Source organism: Lepus europaeus, chromosome 11, assembly GCF_033115175.1.
Source record: "Lepus europaeus isolate LE1 chromosome 11, mLepTim1.pri, whole genome shotgun sequence".
NCBI lineage: Eukaryota > Metazoa > Chordata > Mammalia > Lagomorpha > Leporidae > Lepus > Lepus europaeus.
This window is the reverse complement of record NC_084837.1, coordinates 45,068,597-45,092,865: the sequence shown is the minus strand read 5'-3', so window position 1 is coordinate 45,092,865 and position 24,269 is coordinate 45,068,597. Positions and strand designations below refer to the sequence as shown.

General features: G+C 36.7%; 1 protein-coding gene across 1 annotated transcript in view; it reads right to left on the bottom strand.

The window, feature by feature from the left end:
* Positions 1 to 24,269, bottom strand: part of PRKD1 (protein kinase D1) — a 350,954-nt gene that overhangs the window by 63,642 nt on the left and 263,043 nt on the right. Inside the window, 5 exon segments of the mRNA XM_062205334.1 lie at positions 104 to 308; positions 1,946 to 2,023; positions 2,163 to 2,373; positions 21,170 to 21,330; positions 22,887 to 23,018. Coding sequence (XP_062061318.1) covers positions 104 to 308; positions 1,946 to 2,023; positions 2,163 to 2,373; positions 21,170 to 21,330; positions 22,887 to 23,018 — 787 coding nt within the window.

The following is a 24,269-nucleotide window of genomic DNA, read 5'->3' as shown; positions in this document are numbered from 1 at the left end:
TCAAATAATCAAATCAATCTTGAAAAAGAAAGCCACCAAAAAGCTCTAAAGAGCAAACAGCACTTGGAGTTCTGCTGTTTGTGGCCAGGGGAGTTGCTCTCACCTGATGGTTCTGTTAGACTCCTCGTGGTCTGGGTCTGGATCCTGCATTTCCCCACTGTCAGTCTGGCCTTCCACCATGGCCATCTCAGCATCTTGCACCATTGCCTCTTCCATGTCATCCATGAGCCCACTGTTCCTTTCACTGTCATTGTCATCACTCCCTTCTTCCATGACCACATCAGACTCTGCCCCAGGGCTAAGCAAATCTAGAAAATTGTTTTGACCCATGAAGATAAGCCTGGAATCCTGGAGCCAGGGCTTAAGAGAAAGGCAATCCTAAAACAAATCAATTGGAATCCCTAAAAAAAAGTAGTCCTGTGAAGAATTTGTTGTTTCTTTTCATTTTATTTAAAAAATTATTTCATAAGTGTATGAATTAATGAGGATGACTATATAACTTTATACGTAGATACTTGCTTAACATGTCTCTAAGCCTAAACACATGGCTACTCATAGAGAGCCTCTGGGAGGAAGCAAAGGCTGGGGTCTAAGCATGGCACTGGAAGGCAGAGTGATAAATTGGTTATATTTCCTAGCACAGCCCTGGGGGCCAAAAGGCATATATAGTAGGTTGAAGAAAACTTTCACTCGTAAGTGTCACAGTCACTGAATATTGTAGTAACCTTAATATCATGGATTCTGATGTATTAAATGGCTACTGCAGCTTTTGAATGCCTAAGATATTTGAATATTAAACTCTGCCTCTAACTGTATAGGGAAATGAAATTTCAAGGCAGTCAACAACATCAAAAGCTGCTCTTTTTCCCTTCAGTTGTAGTTGTCAAAGACACTTTGATATGCCCTGGGCTTACCAAGGTCACTATCACTTGCCACAGAAAGTAAGAAATTGCCAAACTTTCAATTTTGGTAGCTCACTTGTGAATATACAAGCCAGGAATCAGTATGACGACGTTTTCCTGGAGAGTTCTCTCTGATCATTCATAATGGTATATCTCTTCTAGACATGAAAGTTCTAGAGCAAAGATAATCTTTTTTATTTTCTTCAGCTTTTTAGGAACAAAAATACTCAGCCTGTTTTTCTGGCCTTCTGTAGCTTTTATTGTTTCCAGGGGAATTGAAAAGTGGCATCAGACTGAAGGTCTGAAGCAGTTCACTATCTGGGGAAAACATTAGCTTGGCATTCTGTGACAAGTATTTTGGCAACAATCCATTAGAAGACTAGCAGGAAAGAAAGTGCAGATATTCCTTAAAATTATAGCATATTTTTTCTAGAATTCTTCAAAGATAATGGTCATAGAATTTTCACAGGAGACTATTTCCAAATAGAGTAAAAGGTAAGTATTTTTTTAGCTAGTTCATTTTCTTATTAGACATGCAGGTTAGCAATCACATCTATAATGGAACCAGTAATTGGGTGGAGAAAGGAAGCAGGCGACTGTTTCCTGATAGACCAGTCTGTGAACCTTCCCTTTCTTAACAGATGGAGAAGAAAGTTAACTTCTCTCTCAGTGCAGATTGAGGAGGACAGAAGAAAAGAATGAGAGCTGTCACTTGTAGCCATTCCAATGACTTTGATATTTCTGAACAAACTAGAAGTACAAACTAGAAGAAAGCTGGGAAAGAAATGATGGACATTCCAGTTTTCAGTACTGTTTACCATGTAAAGATCAAAAAAGTCTCTTTAATATTTTTTTTCTCAATTAGTTGGAATGGAAACTTTTCTATAGTAAAGTAGAACAAGTCAAGTCATAATTCACTTAGGTTTGGATTACAAACACCCCCATAGATCCTATAAAAAGGCAACAAAACCTCCCACTACTCATAAGCCCACAATTCTGTAATAGGGAAGACATGTGGGCCTGATTGCTGTTATTTTACCTACCTCCATTAATGGTCACTTCGCCGAGGCAGTTGTTGGGGACCTTCGGTGCACAACGTTTGTGACAGTTGAATCTGCAATCTAATCATCACGATTTCCAAACAAAAGGAACAAGAACCAAGAATTCATCAGAAAGAGAAGTTGTGAAACAAAAAGAGTTTCAGATGGATGTGAATGACTTTAACCTTCAAAGATGGGCTGGGGACGAGATCACCCTCACCTTTGCATTGCAGACCCTGCCGGAAAAGTCCCTTGAGCAGCTTCTTGCAGTACTGGCACACTGTGGGCCGGGTGTAGGAGTGAATGACGAACGTGTGTGGCACTTTAACTTTAGACATCAAAATCTTGTCCAGCTGAATCGGTCGTCCTACATATGACTGAGAATTTGACCTCTTCTCGCGACCAACAAATGACTCCGATGGTGATTTTTGCTACATTTTAAAAACAAAATAAAGGATAATAGGGTTTAAGAGACTACCTAATTTATCCACTTGTGTATTTTTAAAATTCCATTTCATTTTGTAAATGCATTTAATGCTTTGATCAATTTGCCCCTTATTTCTTATTTGGGTTACCTTGCTTATATAGTTTGAAAATCACAATTGGAGAACGAATAACTGAACCTATTTCTAGATCTTTCAAATAAGTCTTTTATTTTTAAAAATTAATTAGTTTTTACACAGAAATATAAAGTTGGAGGCAAACAAAAAATGGTCCTTTATCCTGATGCACATATTACCTCACTGATATTTTTCTACAGTATTACATTTGTAGTTAGAAAATGCAGACAGTCCAGAAAAACAGAAAATGAAAAGAAAACCCCATTTGCCCTATATAGTACTTACTTTGTAAAATACTTGCAATTCTTTTAAATTCCCTCAGAGAAAGAACTACGAAATTATTTCTCAACCACATACAAAGTAAGAGTTAAAATTATAAGATCATTTTGCAACTGAAAAACAGCAACTAACGGACTATATAAGGGCCATAAATATTGGTGTTTTGGGTTATAATTATATCTCTTTGCAATCTTGTGTCTCATTTTGAAGTTTTAACCAATCCAGTATACAGAATTTTAAAAATCAAATGAATTAAAATTAACTGATATGTCATTGTTCTTTGAACAATTTCGTGGTGCCTCTTAATATCATGGTACTTTGGGAATCATCTAAATAAATGCATTCTGGAATTATCAAATAAAAAGATAAACTATTTCTTTTGTAGTTATACCTCATTTATTAAGCTCTTATGCTATGAGGATACTTAAGAAAGTTTTTTTTTTAAAAAGTCAAGTAAAAGATATATTTACTTTGGTGGGAAAAACGTTGAATGCATGCATAGCTTTCTTCAAATGAATATTTTCCATGGGATTTTTTGAAAACCTCTCTTTGGTAATGACTGTTAGGTGCCTTAAAACATAGGACTTCCTATCTAATGTTGAGTCATCAAAACTCATAAAGTTTAAGTACATCTCTTTTGATCAAATATTAGTAAATAGTGGAGGATTGGTTTGCCTCCAGAGCTGTTGTTTTTAACACCTATCCAGTTAACTTCTAATTTGGAAAAATGACTGATGAGATAAGAAATAAATCATATTTACATACAATTTCCATCCAGTTCAGTCCCTATCTGTACCATGCAGTAATGCCATCTATTACTAAATGGGAAAGCTTTGATTTGCAGATTCACTTGCTGCTGTGAAAAATATATTTGAGGTAATGGCCTGTGCAGGGATATTATGTCTACAGTTAGAATTCCATAAAGGAAAACTACAAAGTGTAATTACCTTGGAAAGGCTCAATTCTTACAGAGAAGTCCAAGTGGCTTATAAAGACAGGCTAAAGATTTGCCAAACCAGAATCATGAATGCACTGAATAAATAAATACCTTCAATTGAATTGAAGAAACATTAAATCCACAGGGTTAGTTCCCTGCTGTGTGTATCCTGTAGGAACTGTAGCCAGGAGCCAGATTTGAGCATAAACTAAAATGAAAGTGACGTTTTTCCATAGTTGGAAAATTTCAACACTCAGAATAAAAGAGGACCTGATGTCACAGTTTCTGAGTAGACTTCAAATGTTCTCAGATTTGGAAAATCCTATGAAAACCTACTCAAATCACTCTTCAGTTATTTTCCTTAATATAAAATATTTAATTATAGGCTGTGTTAACATAGTCAGTCCCATACAGACTATTTACTACACCAGAAGGCAAACTCACATAGAAGAGCAAGAGAGAATCTGTAAAAACTGAATGCTTTCCTCTCATCCAACATGGTAAAGACACTACCATAACCTGCAAGAGTCAGAATTATACTTGAGATGTCATTTCAAGAATTACCTTCAAGGAGAATGATACAAGGGTACTTAAAAAAGATTGAGGAAAATCTGTATTATGAAAACCTATGCAGGTCTTTCAATATTTTTGTGCCAAAATGAGCCTATCTTTTAAATCCACTTCCTATGAAGTTTTTGAAGTAAACCTTCATGTGAGGAATTTTAAAATAGAGTAAGTTTAAGGAAAAGAAGTTGGAATCATTCTGTGGCTCAGTGACTGTACTCCACAAAACTTCAGGCAACAGTGAAATTCACAGAGCTACATGTAGCACAGAAGAACTCACCAACTGCATATTCATGGTGTGAGAAATTGACATTAATGGAATTAATAATGAGTGCCCCCACACCACTCATGGCAATTTAAAGTCAGTTAGAAAAAATTGGCCGGCACCATGGCTCACTTGGCTAATCCTCCACCTGCAGCACCAGAACTCCAGGTTCTGGTCCTGGCTGTGGCACCAGATTCTGTCCCAGTTGCTCCTCTTCCAGTCCAGCTCGCTGCTGTGGCCCGGGAAGGCAGTGGAGGATGGCCCAAGTGCTTGGGCCCTACACCCTCTTGGGAGACCAGGAGGAAGCACCTGGCTCCTGGATTTGGATGGGTGCAGCGCTGGCCATCTGGGGGGTGAACCAATGGAAGGAAGACCTTTCTCTATGTCTCTCTCTCTCTCTCACTAACTCTGCCTGTCCAAAAAAAAAAAAAAAAAAAGAGAGAGAAAAAAGAAAAAATTACTAGTGACTTTTCTTGAAGTCTCAAATATAATTAATCATTTCAATATGGCCTATACTTTCAAACAAAAAAGCTTTAAAACATTGAGATGGGATGCATGCATGATGATTTCTCATGCAGACATGGATGTACTGCTGGGGGGAGACTGCTCATGTTGTGTAACTTTTCTAGATAAGAAACACCTTGGAAAAGGGAGAATGGAGACATCTTTGGAAGGTGTGCTTGCAGAATCAAGTGCCCAAGTTTCTGCTACTGTTAACATGCACATTTGGGCCTACTTCTCCCACCCATGAAGCAGATCTAAGAAACAGAGACAAGAAAGGAAGCCTGTGCACTATCTGATATGTGTGTAAGCATTTATTGGGTATTTACCCGTCTTACACAAAAACGGCACTGTGGTGCAGTTTGTTAATGCCCTGGCCTGAAGCACTGGCATCCCATGTGGGCGCCGGTTTGAGACCAGGCTGCTACACTTCCCATCCAGCTCTCTGCTGTGGCCTGGGGAAGCAGTGGAAGATGGTCCAAGACCTTGGGCCCCTGCACCTGCGTGGGAGACCTGGAAGAAGCTCCTGACTTTTGGCTTCAGATCAGCACAGCTATGGCCATTGTGGCCAACTGGGGAGTGAACCATCAGATGGAAGACCTCTCTCTCTCTCTCTCTCTCTACATCTCTTGTCTCTGTGTAACTCTAACTTTCAAATAAATAAATATTCTTAAAAAAAAAACTAACATACAGTAACTACTTTCAAAAAATTTGTCAATTATCTGAAATTTTATTTGGAAGTATGTACAATTTAAAATGAATTTACAATAGATTTTGAAATTAAAATAGGTATAAATTTACAAATCAGTGATTTTAAAGGAAATTAAGTGCTTTATGAATTCACATTGATCTTTGAAATTTAATATGATGTCAGTACAAAATTAAATAGTAATTCAAAGTATAGTATTGACAGAAATAACCAGACAGTGGCTGACATTGTAGTGCATTGGGTTATGCCACGGCTTGTGATGCCAGCATCCTGTCTGGGAGTGCCAGTTGACATCCCAGCTGCTCTGCTTCTGATCCAGCTCCCTGCTAATGTGCCTGGGAAAGCAGTGGAAAACTGCACAAATACTTGGGCCCTTGCTACCCATTAGAGTGACCTAGACAGACTCTTGACTCCTGGCTTTGGCCTGGCATTTCAGACATCTGGGGGGTGAAACAGTGGATGGAAAATCTCAATTTCTCTCTCTCTCTCTCTCTCTCTCTCTCTATCTCTCTCTCTCTCTCTCTCTCTCACACACACACACACACACACTCAACTCTCACTTTCACTCTTTCAAGAAAATAAAAAAAGAATCTTACATAAAAGGAACTAGACTCTTTTTCAAGGAATGCCTTATAAAAATATACAAAGTGAAGAGACAGCATTCTTTTAATTTTTCATGAACTTCATTTGCTTGTTTTTCTTACTTGTATATTTAATTATCATGTGCACAGTATGTTAAGAGTTTTTAATAAGACCTTTTTAAAAGTTGCCTCTAATAAAGAAAAGATTTTCCTTATTCATCTACACTAATGAAGGCTTTACTAGACTTATTATGTGAACTAAATGGTGTTTAAATCAATTTCCATTGTTACTTGTGGTTTCAGTTTGGCCCTGAAGATTGGTTCCATGAAGCTGAACTATCTGCAGAATGACCGTATTTTACGGGAACAGGAAGAAAGTTGAAATGCTCTGGAAAAAAGAAAAGTGACATTTTTTTCCCATTCTGTTTCATTAGTATATTAAGAGAAAAAACTGGTTGAAAGTTTGGAGAGTAGATTTAAATTTCCCTTCTCTATAATTACGGGAAACACAAGAAGGAAATGTACTTTTAAAAATTTGCATTTTTATATTTGCCATTGGCACTGTGTGCTGTCCTCTTCCTCATTTGAGTAGTTTGGATCAAATAACAGGTGTCAAACTTTTGTGAGAATTGACAAAGCTGCAAAGTATGGTATTGGGATAGGTGCCTGTAAATGATCTGATTTGGCAAATTATAGATGATGAAAACTATAAAGCTCTTTTTTTCCATTCTAAGTGTAAGAGAGATCACATCTTGGATGGGAGAGAATATAAAAACAGAATAATGATTAAGCTCAATTTTGCTAGGGATAGACATGAAATAAAGGTTACAGAGAGAAAAAAATAAATTGTTGGTTCTGTGAAGCATCTGTAACATCTGCATATAAATAGTGTTTAATCTGAAATTCCTGCTAGTATTAGGACTCTGCACTGAGTATCTACTTAGAAAGACATGGTATTCTCTTTTCTAGAGATTGAATTTGTTTTGTAACCCAGTACACACAATTAATGACTCAGCAAGTCTGGAACCCTCCCCAGGAAATGACTGCTTAGATTACATTATGAAAACTCCAACTGCCAGCAGGTCTTTAAATATTTAACATGGCTCAAACAATTTCCCAACAAGGTATATTCCACTCTGCAGTTCCAAATGAAATCTCTTCATTAATGAAGCTAGAAAACAAAGGGGGAAAAGTTGCTTTACTTGTGTTTTTGCTTATTGTCACTCAAATAAAAAGTCAAATATAAGTTTTCTTGAGTGATAAATTATTCACTTTATGCACACACACACACACAAAAGCCCATGGTTGACGTGAAGACTTCTGCAGTATTAAAATATTCACATTTATTAACTAAACTTTTTTTCACAGCCCCATATTACAACTTGATTTTGAGTGACAAAAATTCCTCTTAAGTGAAAAAGGAAAGTTGAGAATACTTTAGCATACATATAGATGTCTCTGAATGGACCTGTTTCAATCATTAGACAATAAGTTCCTAAGAAAGGGACAGTGTCTTAATCAGATTTCTACTACTGGAAAGAAATACTTAGTATGTGACAAATAATGAGAATTGTTTGACCTCAGCAGAATGTGTGTTTTCAAGAAGCAAATGCATGAGATTAATGGGTAGGACATTTTAATAAAGCTAACTGAAAATGCAGACTTTAATGTTATTTTTAACGTCACATGAATTATACTTTTGACATATTTACTTTATAGAGTTTCAATTTTAAGAGGACAACTGGCTAAGGGAACATTTTCCACTGCAACTGCTCTTTGTACTTATCTACCTGCTCCTTACCCAAGTTGGATATGAAATCTACACAGAGCTTAGAAAGACAGAGGCAGCAAATACCTACAGGCTGTTAATATTAAAAGGTGGTACTCGGTGTCAGGGATGCTACAGGGAATGGTGGACACTGCAATAAACTGGAGAGAACAGGCTCATTGTAAAAGGGATGACCACTGCTCAACTACTGATAATAGCTGCCTTGTAGATATGAAAACCCAGTATTTCCAGACATTTTATTTCCCTGCAAAAAGCAGGAAATTTAGTTGTGTTATGAAATAGTTCTAGATGTTGACAAAGAGAAAAAACTGAAAGACTGTGCCAGTCAGGTTATCTGGGGACTAAATCTGGTTTATAGGGAAGCTGAAATCTAGATAATGATAGAAAATATTTTTAAAACCATTATATGGCCACACTGTTTTCATAGCACTTCACTTGCATTAATTCATCCACATCTAATGACCACTAGTATTGTGATCCCCCTTTTACAAATGAAGAAACTGATTACAGAGAAGTTAGATCATTTGCCCTAAATCACGGCTTGTACACAGCGGAACTATGAACTCAGGTAGTCTTGCTTCAGATAGTAATGCTTTCTTTCTCCTTAGTTCCTCTCCAGCTATCACATTTCTTGTTTTTTTTTTTTTTTTTTTTTTGCTAAAACAGAACATGTGTTTTCCTCATTTAAGGAAGACACAGACAATGCATATAATCAAATAGTAGGACATACTTCATGTCAAGGTGCAATGTGACAATATCATGAACCACTTAAATTTGATCTATAGGACAGACTTTCAGTCATCCTGTCTGTATTTAGGAGACAGCGTTTGAGTCAAGTATGTTTTCTAGAACACAGTAAGCAGATGAACAATGAACCGCGACTGTATAAGCATCATCAATTGCCTGCTTTCTCAGTCAGGTGCTCTTATGCTTAAAGAATGCTAAAACAACTGTGAAAAACAGACCAAGCTACACATTAATCCTCTATTCCAGCAGTTCTTATTTTTTTTTTTTTTTATTTGACAGGTAGAGTTATAGACAGTGTGACAGAGAGATAGAGAGAAAGGTCTTCCTTCCGTTGGTTCACCCCCCAAATGGCCAAAACGGCCAGCGCTGCGCCGATCCGAATTCAGGAGCCAGGTGCTTCTTCCTGGTCTCCCATGCAGGTGCAGGGGCCCAAGCACTTGGGCTATCCTCCACTGTCCTCCCGGGCTACAGCAGAGAGCTGGACTGGAAGAGAAGCAACCGGGACTAGAACCCGGCACCCATATGGGATGCTGGCACCGCAGGCGGAGGATTAACCAAGTGAGCCATGGTGCCGGCCCCTATTCCAGCAGTTCTAATAGCTAGCAGATTGGATTACTATTCAAAGACCATATAGAATAGCATCTTAAGACAGTGCTCTCCTGTTGCCATCAAGATGACTGTCTCATTTAATAAGCCATTCTTGGCATAAATCCTATCTGAAGATTCAATTCAGGTGCTGCAGGTCATATAAAGACCAGTATATAACTGTCTTTATGCCCAATGAGTTCACTAGCAAGCTGAATCCTGGAAAAAATGTCACTGTCATTACTGACCATTATATTTGCTCTTTATACATCCTTCTTTCCCCATAGACCATTCCTTCTTATTCTTCTGATTTCAGCTCACATGCCTTTCTCCAAGAGAGTAATCTCCAGATTACTCAATGTATGACCTACACTCGCTCCATGCTGTTACTCAACTGTCACATCATCCTGCCTCCTCCACAAGCATTACACAGCAGGCAACTATCCTATTTACCTCCTTGGTCTTTTTGTTAATTGACAGTTTTTATTATCTCCCTTCATAGACTGTAAGTTGCCTGTCGAGAGGATCTTGGCTATTTGTTCATCACTCTATCACCAACATCAGGAATACTGCTTCACACAGAATACTGCTTCACACAGGATCTATGAAGATCTGAAGAGGAGATAAAATTCCTGCATGGCAGGGGCCAGGAGTTATTCAGGAGAGGTTTTTGTGGACCCAAAGTGAGTCTTGCCATGCTATGGCTACATTGTGTACTATTTCCAGTCAAAATTCTGTTCACAACAATGTAGTCCTCCAACCTCAGACTGCTCAAATATTTCTCTTATTTCCTCTGAAATTCGTTTATCCAATTTGGGGATGACTATTTCATCCCACCTATAATTACTGCTAAGAAAACACAGCAGTCTAAACCTGAGACTGACTTCTTTTTGAAGCAAAAAGTAACAGGAATTTCTTTTCAACAACATTTCCATGAACATATTACCTCTTACATGGGCAATCAGGGATTTTCCAGCACAAATTAGTTGTTTGGCAGTAGACAAATATGAAAACTCATGATAAAAGAAGTTCATGTGGGAACACACACTTTTCCAAGCTCTTTGATTGAGTGAGTAGAGGGTATGGTTGTTTGATGAATTTCAAATTGTTTGGTGCTATTCTGATTCTAAAATCCTTGAATTACACGCCAAATATGCCGTATATATGAGTTTGGTTCCTCAGTTGGATATCTTAAATATATAGCATAAATAAAAACTAATCAACACCTTTTCATAACAGTGAAAAGGGTTGCTACAGGGCAAGGAAAAAAAAAGCATGCCCCCTGCTTAGTGGTGATGGATGCTGTGTTTTACAGTGGAGAATCCATTTCTTAATGTTTGCAGCAATTTGTGAAAGCTTTCACAGTAATAACATATATAATCTCTTTTTAAAAATACAAGGTGATCTAGATTTTCTGAGTGCTAAAGTAGTCTTGGAAGTCACATTAACTTATACTGCGCCTCATTCTTTTTAAGTAAACAGAAATGAAGGGTAAAGAAACCTTACTATTTTCTCAAGTGATCCACCCTTTGTTGGGAAAGTACCAGGACTGTTCAAGAATTGTTGTAAATTACATGAAATGTTCTTTCAAAAATGTCAGTTACCAACATCCTATAAATCTGCTAGTTCCTGGAGAAAGGGAAGACAATGATTTAAGTGGGATTACCTCTATTTTTACATGAAATCAATGTAAATTTAATGCAATCCACTCTAAATTTAAAAAATAAAAGCAGGCATTTCAGTGAGGAAAAGATAACTTATATGTCAATAACTTCTGCTACATGGCTTTAAGTGTCAGACTTTAAGCGTCAGACTTCATCTGCACGTAGGTAAGTGAATTGGAGGGTAAAAAAGGTGACGTGGAAGAATCAAGGACAATGATTTTAGGGACAGACATTCTCACCGTATTTGACTTTAGCTGCCCTGTGTTTCTCAGCTCACTGAAAAGTGGAATCAAACAATCTAGGAAGAGGCTGTCCCATTGATCTGCCTTGGAGATACTAAAGAGAAACATGAAAGCCTGCCACCAAACACAACTCAGGGCCTCAAAGGTACAGCCTCTCTCTTCAAAAACGGCCCACAACAGAATTCTAACTTGCCAGAGTCAATAGTGAGCACATAGTGCATATAAGGCATATTTGTCATAATATCTTGACAATGTCTCATCTTGCATTTCACTGTATTTATTCTCAAAATGATGATGCCTTCCCTCTGCTTGAGAAGGGAGAAGTCATCTAATCAAACTGAGCTGATTATTAGAAAACTACATGTAATGGACTATTTAAAATAATAAAATATTTCTGAAGACAGAGATATTTTAGAAGCTGCCTTATTTAAGGTTTCTAGAAGTTTTATAGTACTAATTTCAATCTTTTGCTCCCTCTCTACTCATTATTCTTTCTTCTATAGAAGTCTTGCTCTTTCTTCTGAGTAGGTACATTCATGAGGACACAGAAGCTCTCCAAGTGAACAAAAGGAATCTTTTATAAACAGTACCCAGCTAGGAACTTGGTAGTTATGAGTGGTCAGGAATTACAGGAGAAGGAAGACAAATATGGCCCAGACTGGCAAGAGGTCAGAGAGACACAGAATGCTGATCACACGGCAGGGTACCATTTGTGTCTTGTGGGAAGTATTACAGAGGCTGTGGCACCTTGCCTGGGAATGAGCAGACCTTTCCCAGCCTTTGGTACAGAGCCAAATGTTACTAAGATCAGAAGCATAGGCAAGTATATGGGAGATTCCCGAAAACTCTCCTGTAGTATTAATAATTACGTATCTGTAATGGTTTGTTCAGAGCATAGTTTCATATGAACACATAAGATAAGCCAGACCCACCGAATACAAAAAAGGTAATGATCAATCAGAGTGGGCTCCTCAATTTTAGTAATGGTACTGAAGAGCTCCTGCCCCACCAGCCTAGCAATGTGTATGCTACTTGGACTCTCATGAGGTGGGCAGGCATGGGTTAAAACAATTCTTGGATATCATTCTTCAGTGAAACTGTACACTGCCCAGGTTTGAATGTGGAGAACTAACTGACACAATCATCAAAAGAAATCTTGCAATAGCTGGCAAATGTATGCCATGGGTGTCATAGTGCATATTTAAATGGAAAAATGACTTCTTAATTTAGATGAATCACTAGGATTCCTGGAACTCCAGGACACAAAAGTCAACATAGTCTCTACTTCTACAGAGACTTCTGCTACATTGGAAAATATCCTGGAAAATATTCATCTGGGCAGAAAATACCATCAGAGTTTCATTCAGGTTTAGAAATAGCATTTATTTCATTATATCCTCATTTGAAAAGAATCCATTTTGAGTATTAAAAAGTATAGCAGAATCACATCCAACTGTAGGCAGATAATACAATATTGATATTTTCTTGTCTTCATTCTTTTAATAAATGAAAACAGTAAGTGAATGAGTCATTTTGAGGGTATATTTTCTAAGAAAGTACAGCCAAGAGCTCTTTTCTGTACAATACTTGTCTTAATTAAATGTGAGTCAGTAAGCCTTTTTTAAAAAAAATAGCAGTTTATGGAAAATTGTTACTTAGAAAATATGTAACTTCACACAAAAAATTAAATTCAATACCCTAGAAGTTTTATACAAACAAAAGGATGCAAGAGGTGAGGACAAAACATGGTCCAACAAGGGGAAATCTTTTAGAATGAGCAATTCTCCCCTTAAAAATCTCTATAAGGCAGTTTGAATCTGAAGAATAACCCAGGGCTGGCATTGTGGCACAGCAGGTTAAGCCACAGCCTGCAGAGCTGGCATCCAATATGGGCTCAGGTTTCAGTCCTGGCTGCTCTGCTTCTTATCCAGCTCCCTGCTAATGCGCCCAGGAAAGCTGCAGAAGATGGCTCAAGAACTCGGACCCATGCACCCACGTGGAGACCCACAAGAAGTTCCTGGCTCTTGGCTTTGGTCTGGCCCAGCTCTGGTCTTTGTGGCCATTTGGAGGGTGAACCAGAAAATGGAAGATCTCTCTGTCTCTCCCTCTCTCTCTGTCAACTCTGCCTTTCAAATAAAATAAACCATTATACTTACTGAAATAAGCCAATCTTCAAAATACAAATACCAAATGTTTTCCCTGATCTGTGTTAACTAATACAGTACAAAAAATATATAACATATATGAGCAAAACTGAAATTTTTGAGATTCAACGACTATTTACAACCCTTGTTTCTACTGTTGAAAAGTGTTTTTTCCTACTATTTGTTGAATTCTTTATTTAGTGTAATGTTAATCTTATGAATATAAAATAAACTGAAAGTAATCATTGTAAAAATTAAAATGAAGAATAAGAAAGGAAGGTGGAGAGAAGGTGGGAGCATGGGTGGGAAGTATCACTATGCTCTTCAATCTGTATATATGAAATACATGAATTTTTTACCTTAAAAAATAAAAAAATAGCCAAAATAGATTCTTTGTATAGCCCCTTAACCTCAAAGCATTATTAGCAGATGCTTACTTGAAGACATTTTAAAACATTTAGTGTTTTGCAAAGTTATTTAATTTAAAAAATCATAAAGCTTAACTTCTTTTAAAATTTAAAATTGTACCACCAATTATAGCCTGTGAGCACAAAAGTCACCCTGTGTCTTAATTTTCTACTTTGAGGTTAACTCTTTTACCTCAAGCAAGATTCTTACTTTCCATCATTTACATGAATATTATGCTTAATCTGCCCACATTGATTTGTTTTCAGCATTCTATATGTAGCAACAAAATGAATGAAAATGTTTTCACTATTTTAAAAAAAATCAGAACATATAATATACACATAAATCAAAATACCACACCAAGTGGTGGGTGTTTGGCTGAGCAAGTTAAGAAACTAGTGAGACATCCACATTCCACATTGAAGTGTTGGATCCCAGTCCTGTAGCAAGTGTTGACTCAAGTCATTTGTCTACGTCACCTATATAAGTGATCTAGTTTGAGTTCCTGTGTCCCAGCATTTGGGGAGTAAATAAGTGGATGGGAGCTTTCTTTCCCTGTCTCTGTCTCTTTTTGTTTTTCTCTGTGTGTCTTTCTGAGCCTCCAATAAATATTTAACAAATAAGCAAATGAAATACCACACTATATCCCACAAATATACACAATTATTATTTGTTAATTTAAAAAGTTAAAGGTAAGTACAGGAAAATACATAAAAAATACACACAAAACTCCCATGAAAGGTTAACAGAGGATTACTATCATAACTCAAGGATACTTCAAAAAGATCATGTAAAGTGGAATTTAAAGATAAGCTTATTTTGGTGCAAAAATTTTTTAAGCCGTTCATAGTACACATTTTTCATGAATGATTTGAAGACTCCTTACATGTGTGGATAATGTACCAATAGATAATACTATTTGCTCTGGTTTCTCTAACAATTCTGCTACTTATACAACTGTTTATAAAATATTTATCTGGATAAAATTCCATCAAATTTCATGTATAGTTTTTTTTCCTTGAAGACATTAAGAGTAAAGTTCATTATCTTCTTGACATGTAAACACAGTTCAAGAAAAGCAGGTTATGTAGAAAACACATCTGATTTTCATCAGGGGCCTTCCTGAGAAGGGCTGGCTGTCTTTAATTTGTACAACTTCCACAGAAAATAAGACCACTCCTCACCCCTTTTCACAATCTGTTCCCAATTGCGATGTGGGAGAAGGAAGTGAAAAATGCTTCAATCCTGCTTTGGCTTCATGCCCAAAGGACTATTTGAATGGAAAGATGATAATTCACATTCAAAATTATGTCTGGAAGGCATTTTAAATTACAAAACAAATTTAAAAGAAAATAAACAATTACACTTACCTACCTTTCACAGTGGACTTTTCTAAGTAAGGCACTTTTTGAACAAAGATGATCTTGCAAAAATAAGAATTTGCGATTGTTGAAGTAGATTTCTGCATTTTATAAATCAAAGATCTTGACTCATCAATTTTGTTTAACCTAGCACATGTTCTGGTTGTATTTGCATTAAGTTCCTTTTTTAGAGTTACCTTATCAAGGCTATCTTACAAATGAGCACTAAGAAGGATGATTCAAATTTATATTCTCATGAGTGAAAATAACAGTATGGCAACTCACAGTTGGCCACAGATACAGAAATAAGGGAAACTAAATGTAAATAATGCAGCTGGTCACAACAAGTCATCTTAAGAAGCATACCATTGTATTCTCTGCTTTGACTCAAATGTGCCTCCTTCATGATCAAGTTATTAACTGCTTAAGATACATGCAAGACCGATTTTAGAGAAGGACATAATTGAAATCCTTTTGAAGTAAATTTGTGTTTTTTCATATGTAAGTCCTACTTGGATGGAGAACTTGATTTTCCATTTACATGCCATTGTTTCAAAAATAATTAATAGATTGTGATAATAGATTATAAAACCCTTTCTTGAAAATAAACTAAGTGCCGGAGCCCTAAGGAGCAGTTATCTTGAGAGTTGTCCCTTTGCTCCTGATCAGGTCAATCAAACCTGCACATAGTGGGATGAAGTCATCACTTTGCATGACTTCCAGTTAGCCATGTAAAGTGAGGGCTGCATTCTGTTTTGTTCTCAACTTGCCTCCTCGTTGCCATAAAAAAGATAACAGTGTGAAAGAATCAAGTAATCGGAGAGGAAAATTTGATCCATCAAACCTAATTTTTTTACTCTAATAGCTGTATTCCTGTTTGTCTTACTGAAAACTGTGAAAAGTTAAACAGAACACAAAACTCAAAACAACAAAGACCTGTGGGCTTTCTGCAGTTCACTGAGCTGAATGGTAATCTAGCCTCTCACCTTGTTATTCTCATGTAGTCAACACAGATAACTGTGTGATGTCAATTAATACTACAATGTTGTTTTGAAATAGATAGGACACACATTCCTACAACCAGGTAGCTTTAGTACCTACCTCAAAGCCAGGACTCACAGGAGACTGAAACATGAAGTTGTAAGAGCAAAAAGCGGGAAAAGTGCAGAATAAAGAGAGAGAAACACAGGAAAACAAAGTTATTAGAGGAAAATAATGCATATTACTCAATAATGTTTCCTGTAACTGAGTTTTTAAGAAAAAGTAAAATGTTACAGTCTTTGTGACCAGAGAAACATCTGAGTTGGAAATGACTTTTGAATTTATTTAAATGGAAGTACAGACACTGTCAAGACTGCAAAGAGTTCAGAGTTTTGAGCTGCTAAAGTCATTCATGTATATGTGTGTATGTGTGTGTGTATTTCTTTCACCTTGCTGAAAAATTTTAAATGACAGCCAAGATAAGGTATTTTTGACCTTTAAGTGAAAGACTGCCTTTCTTCATAATACTTCATCCTCTCAATGGGAAAAGAAAGAAAAAGGTCATCAAAGTAATTAAATGTTAGATAGTTGTTATCTGCTTGCAGGCAAGAATATGCTGATGCATAATCGGTATTAGTGGCTTACAAACCTAAGAAGTACAGTAGAGGGTTACAGTTTCATGAAAGAAATATGCTTACACTGCGTTCGTTGCTCGTTTAAAAGTTACTGAATATCATAGTTTTCTTGCGATTTCATTCAAGGTTGAAATATAATTCAAAAGCAGAAAGGTGACATGGCATTTTTTTAAAAGAGCAGGAAGAGTATCAGTGACAAATATAAAGCATAGCTTCTGATTCAGTAAACACTTAGCTGGCAATGTATATTGAATATACTTTTAAAAAATTCCTGTTTTCTAAATATTTTGGGGGTAGCTCTAATAACTAAAACCCAAGTCAAAAGAAAATATTGTTGACTTTTTTTGCTCTGGGTTTTCATAATAATTCAGCTTCAGCAGAGTGCTGTTCAGCTCTTTTTTAAATTTGATTTTATTTTTTTTTGACAGGCAGAGTTAGACAGTGAGAGAGAGACAGAGAGAAAGGTCTTCCTTTTCCGTTGGTTCACCCCCCAAATGGCCGCTACAGCCAGTGGGCTGCGCTGATCTAAAGCCAGGAACCAGGTGCCTCCTCCTGGTATCCCATGTGGGTGCAAGGCCCAAGGACCTGGGCCATCCTCCACTGCACTTCCGGGCCACAGCAGAGAGCTGGACTGGAAGAGGAGCAACCGGGACAGAATCCGGCACCCCAACCGGGACTAGAACCCGTGTGCCAGTGTCACAGGCAAAGGATTAGCCAAGTGAGCCGTGGCACTGGCCACTGCTCAGCTCTTAATACTAGAAGACTGTCCATACTACACACATTCATTCACGGATTCCTTTCCCAAAGTGCATGTTTTCTCCCATAAGACATTCATGGGTTTTATGAGAAAAAGGAGTTCCATATTTGAGTGAATTTAGGAACAACTGACTTTTTTAATTGCAACACTTTGTAGGCCACTGGCTATGCTTCATAACCATTGTGATGTTTAATACTTGGATGGATTAAGACGCATTTCCAAATTTTACCAAATCTGATTTGACTACGATTTCTTACGGAAGACCATGTTATGGGACACTACTTAGAAGAAAAATGTTGGGAAAGACATTGGCAGCTGTATATTTTTATCTCACTATCAAGTCACAATCACCAGAAACGTACATAGATCATGGGGAGGTAGAAAGAGGTCTATTCCATTTGTAGTTGTAATATTATACCACTTTGTTTTTCCCCCCTTAAAGGAAGGTCATATGAATTATAGTGTTGCATCTTTGGTGAAAACTATGGATATACTTTATTATGCAAATCAATACTAGGCATCCCAGGATAGTGTAGAAAATTGTTTTAAATTTAGCACCCAAAGTCTCTGTTTCATATTATTGAATAATATAAAAGTATATAACCCTATTTAATTTTAGTTAACTGGTAAAAATCTCAGAACTTAATATTAATTATGCTGGTAAAAGATTTCATTCTCTTTTCACACAGCCTGTGATGAAGATCCTCCGTGACTTTACAACTCACTATCAGATGGCTATTATTTAAAGCACTTTGGATAATTTATATGGGGTAACTGTACAAGATTCTAGGTGTACAGCGCAGTGAGGTTTTGTGTGTGCATGTAACCATGTGATATTTACCCAGACAAAGATATAGCACACAGGGTCGGTCTTTTGGCAGCTCAACCTGCTGTGCCATAGCTCTCTGCTTATGATCTGGGAAAGCAGTGGAAGATGGCCCAAGTGCTTGGGTCCCTGCACACACGTGGGAGACCTGGAGAAATTCCTGGCTCTTGGTTTCGGATTGGGCCAGCTCCAGCTGTTGCGGCCATTTGGGAGTGAACCAGTGGTTGGAAGACTTTTCTCTCTGTGTCTCCCTCTCTCTGTAACTCTGCCTCTCAAACAAATAAATACAATCTTAAATATATATATAGGTATGTATATTTAAAATAGTTATTTAAGCATGCTCCTACAAAAATTTCCGTTCATCAACAGAGCACTAATGAATTTCATAAAATACTGCTTTTAATCAAGTATCTCAAATAATTAACCTATTTAGCTAAATAAACCAATTAAGTAAATTTGGTTTAAAAGTAAAAAAGAATAGAAGATCTGTTGAACAGTATAATTAAATAACCTAAATTATACCTATAGATAATTTATTTGTATTTATATGTATAAATACATGTATTCATAGTAACTGGAATATAAAAAGTCTTATAAATATTAAAGTATATACGTATATGATGTTTTGAGGTATACATATATGTGTAAATATATATGTATGTGCATATTAACTAAAACTAAGAAAAAGACATAATCTTCAATATTAGTTATTTAGATTCTAATCTATTCTAATGATGGATACTATAACTTAGAGCTTTAGATTCCTCATGAGATATTTTATAAAGCTTTTCCTGATAAAACTGAAAACAAGGCACAGTCAATTTATAATTTCATTTCTTTTTATTCTATTTTCTCAACAAAATGGATGCGTTTTATTGTTTGAACTGCTTACCATTTCTTTTATTATTTTTTCAAAATTTCATTTAAGGTATACAAATTTCATGTATTTCAAATATATAGATTTAAGAATATAGTGATACTTCCCACCCTGTCCTCCCTCCCTTCTGCCTCCTCCCTCTCCTATTCCCACACTTAATTTTTATGAAGATACATTTTAAGCTTACTTTATACTCATAATATTAACCCTACACTAAGTAAGGAGTTCAACAAATAGTATAAAGAAAAAAGCCTATTCCTGAACAGTACAGACAGGGGCTGTAAATAATCATCAAATCTCAAAATGTCAATTTCACTCCTACACAGATCAAGGAAAATATATGGTAGCTGTCTTCTTGGAACTAGTTTATTTTAATTAGTATAATGGTTTCCAGTTGAATTTCTAAAATTCATTTTTAAATGTCTAGCTTATTAAATTATAATTTCTCAGTGTTTATAATTTAGCATAATTTCTATAAATGGCAAAAATTCAAACTCAGAACTGCTGAGGTGGGAAGTTGGCATGGGAATTATTCTAAGGAGATTTTGAGTTAAGCAATATCACCAATTCCAATCAATAGAACTTTAGGAAATGATGTACAATCACACATATAGATTCTGAATAATTAAAAAATATAATGTATTATACATTTTGGTGGGTTTTAGTTCCTACTCTCTTCCAACATGTTAAATTAGCAAAGGACTGAAAACTCAAGAAACCAGCCCCCTCAAAAGCCATGTAGAAATAGATTATACAATTTTCCTATTTAACATGCATTCATTTGAGTTACCTGCTTGGTTTAGGCAACAACAAAATTTAAGCAATACAGAGACCACAGTAAAGTATTTTCCAAACAATTAAGTAGTGAACATAACTTCTTACAGATGTCTTCAAAGTGTATTACACTGCTCCAGAGCAGGAGGGACTTCCTGAACCTGAATGTTGAAGCAATTCTAAATCTTTTCTCTCTAACTGATTTTTACTATAGCTAGGTAGTAAAAAGTGCTGTAACATCCACTGAAGGATAGAGGAGTAAATTTTGGGAATTAAAAACCTTACACCACTAGCCTAATTCAGAGTAATGTTTTTGTATTATTACATTCATAGAATTCTATCCATGAACTACATTCAATCTGTTCTCTTTAATTTTTTTTAACTTTTATTTAATGAATATAAATTTCCAAAGTACAGCTTATGGATTACAATGGCTCCCCCCCCCATAACTTCCCTCCCACCCCTCTTTAATTTTTAAAATATAAGAAAATTAATTCTCATAATTACAACAAATTTTGAGTACTTGTTTATATTCTTTAGAAAATAGTCATACCATATCTATATATTTTAGAGCTAAAGGAAATATTTAAGCCTAAGTATTATTTTCTCATGGGATCTGACAATAAGCTTCTGAGTATATCAGTAGCAATAGAAGACTTTTATATTATCATAAAAACAAATTTAATTTTTTTCTCTCAAAATAAATATTCAGGTATGCCACAAAATACTCTAATGAGCTTCAGAGAACTCTTTTATCCAAATTTAACAAACTGTGTTTTATAACATTAACACATTAGTTTGCACTGCTGTGGCCCCTTGACCATGATGAAAGCTCAAATATTTTACAACTCACTAAGCTCAAAGATAAAAGAAATAAATAAAATAGCTCTTGGGTATTTGATGAAGCACTGACCAGTCTGCAGCGCAGGCCCTGAGAAAACTCAGTCCGCCCTCCCAGCACACTCTCTTGGATGCACAGGTTGTCACATCAGCCCACATCTCTCTCATGGACATGGGAAATGGATCAACAAGAGGCCATACCAGCAGGGGCTCATCGGGGGCACTGGTGGAAAGTTCAGCAGAGGACGTGCGGGTGGTGCTGAGTCCAGTAAGGGAAACGTTTGATAGCCTTCTCCGCCTCACACCGCTGCAATTGTTGGGGATTTTAAATGCACATCTCTTATGGTAATTCAGCCCACATCCTGGAAAGAGAAAATAAAAATAACTTTTGTTCAACCATAAATTAAAAGTGACTCCAGTATTAGTTGTAAATTATAGATTTTTTAAAATAGTACTTGTTCCCTTTTTCTTGAGGTTGTTTGGAAATCCAAATTTTCTTTTGAGCTTTTTCTAACTGTTCCTCCAATCTGGAAATAGGTTTTAAATTCTAATTTTGTTGGAAAAGTTCAGCAATCAACTTATTCACTTATTTTTTTAGTTTGGTGATCCAATGGACTTGAACTTTGAGGAATCTAGTAACACAACTACTGTATTCAGCCAGTGGTTAAGATGCCTGCATCTGCAATCAGAGTACCTGGGTTCCATGCCCAGTTTCCTGCTAATGTGAGCCCTGGGAGGCAATGGTGAAGGCATAGGTTCCTGCCATCCTTATGGGAGACCTGCATTGAGTTCCTGGTCCCTGTCTTCAGTCTGTGGTGTAGCAGGCATTTGGGGAGTTAGCTAATGAATGTGAGCTCTCTTTTTACCTCCTGCTCAAGTAAATACATCTGTATTTTTATTTTAAAGATCCAAATAAATTTCCTGAGTTATATTTATCTTCCACAAGCTTAAATGGCAGTGGACACAGGGAGAAAATGAAGCACAGTGCATGACAGCTTTTGAAGTACTCTGATTTGTATTCTGGCTCTATATCTTACTCAACTAGGCAGTCCTTGAGCATCCTACTTCATTTCAGTTTTTGGAGAAAATAGTAATTATGTTGTAGAATTAAGAATAATATGCAAAATACCTCACAGGCTGGTTTCCACATGGTAGGTGATCAATAATTTCTACTATTTACATTTCCTCACAGCTAGAATCTACTACTCAGATTCCTCCACATGTCACATAGCAGGCCACACAAATGTTCATAAAATTATACTTCAGGAAGAGTGTATTTTGGAGCACTATTGCCAACTTTGCTTTTCACAGACAGAAACAGAAAGTTATGGTGAGCTTATTTATATTGCATCATAAATGCTTTGTCATACTGGCCAAAGTTCAAAGAGCTTTTTCCCCTCCAATCCAAAGAGAACACTGTATGACTGGGTAAGTTTTTAAGATTATGTCACGGTGTTCCAGCAGTTTGAACTGTGCAGTTCAAGGAGTTCTTTAACAGGATATGAAAAAATTCTGATATTGGTGTAGAAATGCAAGTACAAGATCTAGTTTGTCACTCAATAGCTAAGTGACCATGAATCTCTGTTCATTTCAACACTTGCTGAATACCTACTATTCGAATTTCTGCCTAAAGATGCAAATTTTATTTTTAGTCTGTTGCTAAAATATCCAGTACAACACAGGGGAGAAACACATCCATATGATATAGGGGAAAAGATGTAAGATTCAGGGCTCCCAGGTCAGACCAAGTATGTTGAAACAAGAACTTTAACAGAATGAGCAATACAGAATCTATGCACACATATACAAGAATGCCTGGAAGATACTTCTGGGAGAGAGAAGACACTTTGGCAGATGGTACAACATAAGCAGATAAATCCAACATGAATTCAACATGGTAGAGGAAGAAATAAATTACCTTCACATTTAAGGCCTTGACGCACCAGCCCCCACAGCATTTCTCCACAGTGATCACAGAAAGCTGGAGCTCTATACGAATGAACGAACAGGGTGTGGGGACGAATCTGAAAATCTTCAAAGGTGGCGGAAGCTGTAGGAATAGTAACATTGAAAAATAAGTTTAATGAATATTCTGGATAAGCATGCAAGATAATAAATGTGTACACATGGATTTAACTCTCTAGGTCAAATCAAGAAAGATGAAATGCAACATGGATTGCTCTTTCAGCCATTAGCTTTCACTGTTCCCAACTATAGTTTACATGGGGCATAGCAATCTCTCTCCTGTCTTTTCTTCCTGCTTGGCCAATTCACAAACTTTGAATACAGCCATAAGGCTAGAAGAAAGTATGATTGAAAGGATAAATCAACCGAATTTATAAATACCTGATGTTAATTGAAAATATTTTGCCTTTTCTATTCCTAAGTGAATCAGAAATATATTCAAAAGTATTATAAAAATCCAAAAGGCTGATGAGTTGAATTCAGATAAATCTGAAAACAGTATGTATGATTATGACCATAAAGAGGCATGTTATATGGGCCGAGTACCATTAAAAGAAATAAGAAACCTGAGTGGCTCTGTCTTGGAGGGCAGAGCTGTTTGAACTCCTGAGCAACATAATCAAACATTTAAACTATGACCAATAAATAACCAGGAATCCTCTTCACCAACATGCCAAGCCAAGGAATTTAATATTTATACCAGTGATTTGCAGGCCACTGGTATAAGTTATTTGGGCTGGATACCATCGGAAGAAGTAAGAAACCTGAGTGGCTCTGTCTTGGAGGGTAGAGCTGTTTGAATTCCTGGGCAACATAATCAAGCATTTAAACCGTGACCAGTAAATATGCAAGAAGTCTCTTCACCAACATGCCAAGCCAAGGGATTTCATACTTATACCAGGAAGTTGCAGGCCACTCTTTCAGAAACATCTTTAGCAAACCACACTCACACTATTCAACATGTTCTGTTATTCCTTACTGTTGTTTATTCCATGTGGCACTCACATAGTATACTGATGTCCACGTTTTAAAATTATTTTTTTCACATGATAGTTTTATTATGGTATAAAAGTGGTTCATACTTCTTTTGTTACTCCAATCCAGAAGGAGAAAGATATAAAGAATCAAAAGTGAAAGATCAGTCTCTTAGTTCTAAAGGCGAGGGTGGATTGCCCCGGACCTACAAGCATGCGCGAGCCTGAGGCTGAGGCTGCGCAGTAGTCCAGATGCTCCGGCAGTCAGTCGGAAGAGCTGGATGAAGCTTCTCCACTCCAGGGTGACAGCTCACCTACTCAGTATGAGCCTCAGTCTCTCACACATAAAAAGAGAAGGTCTG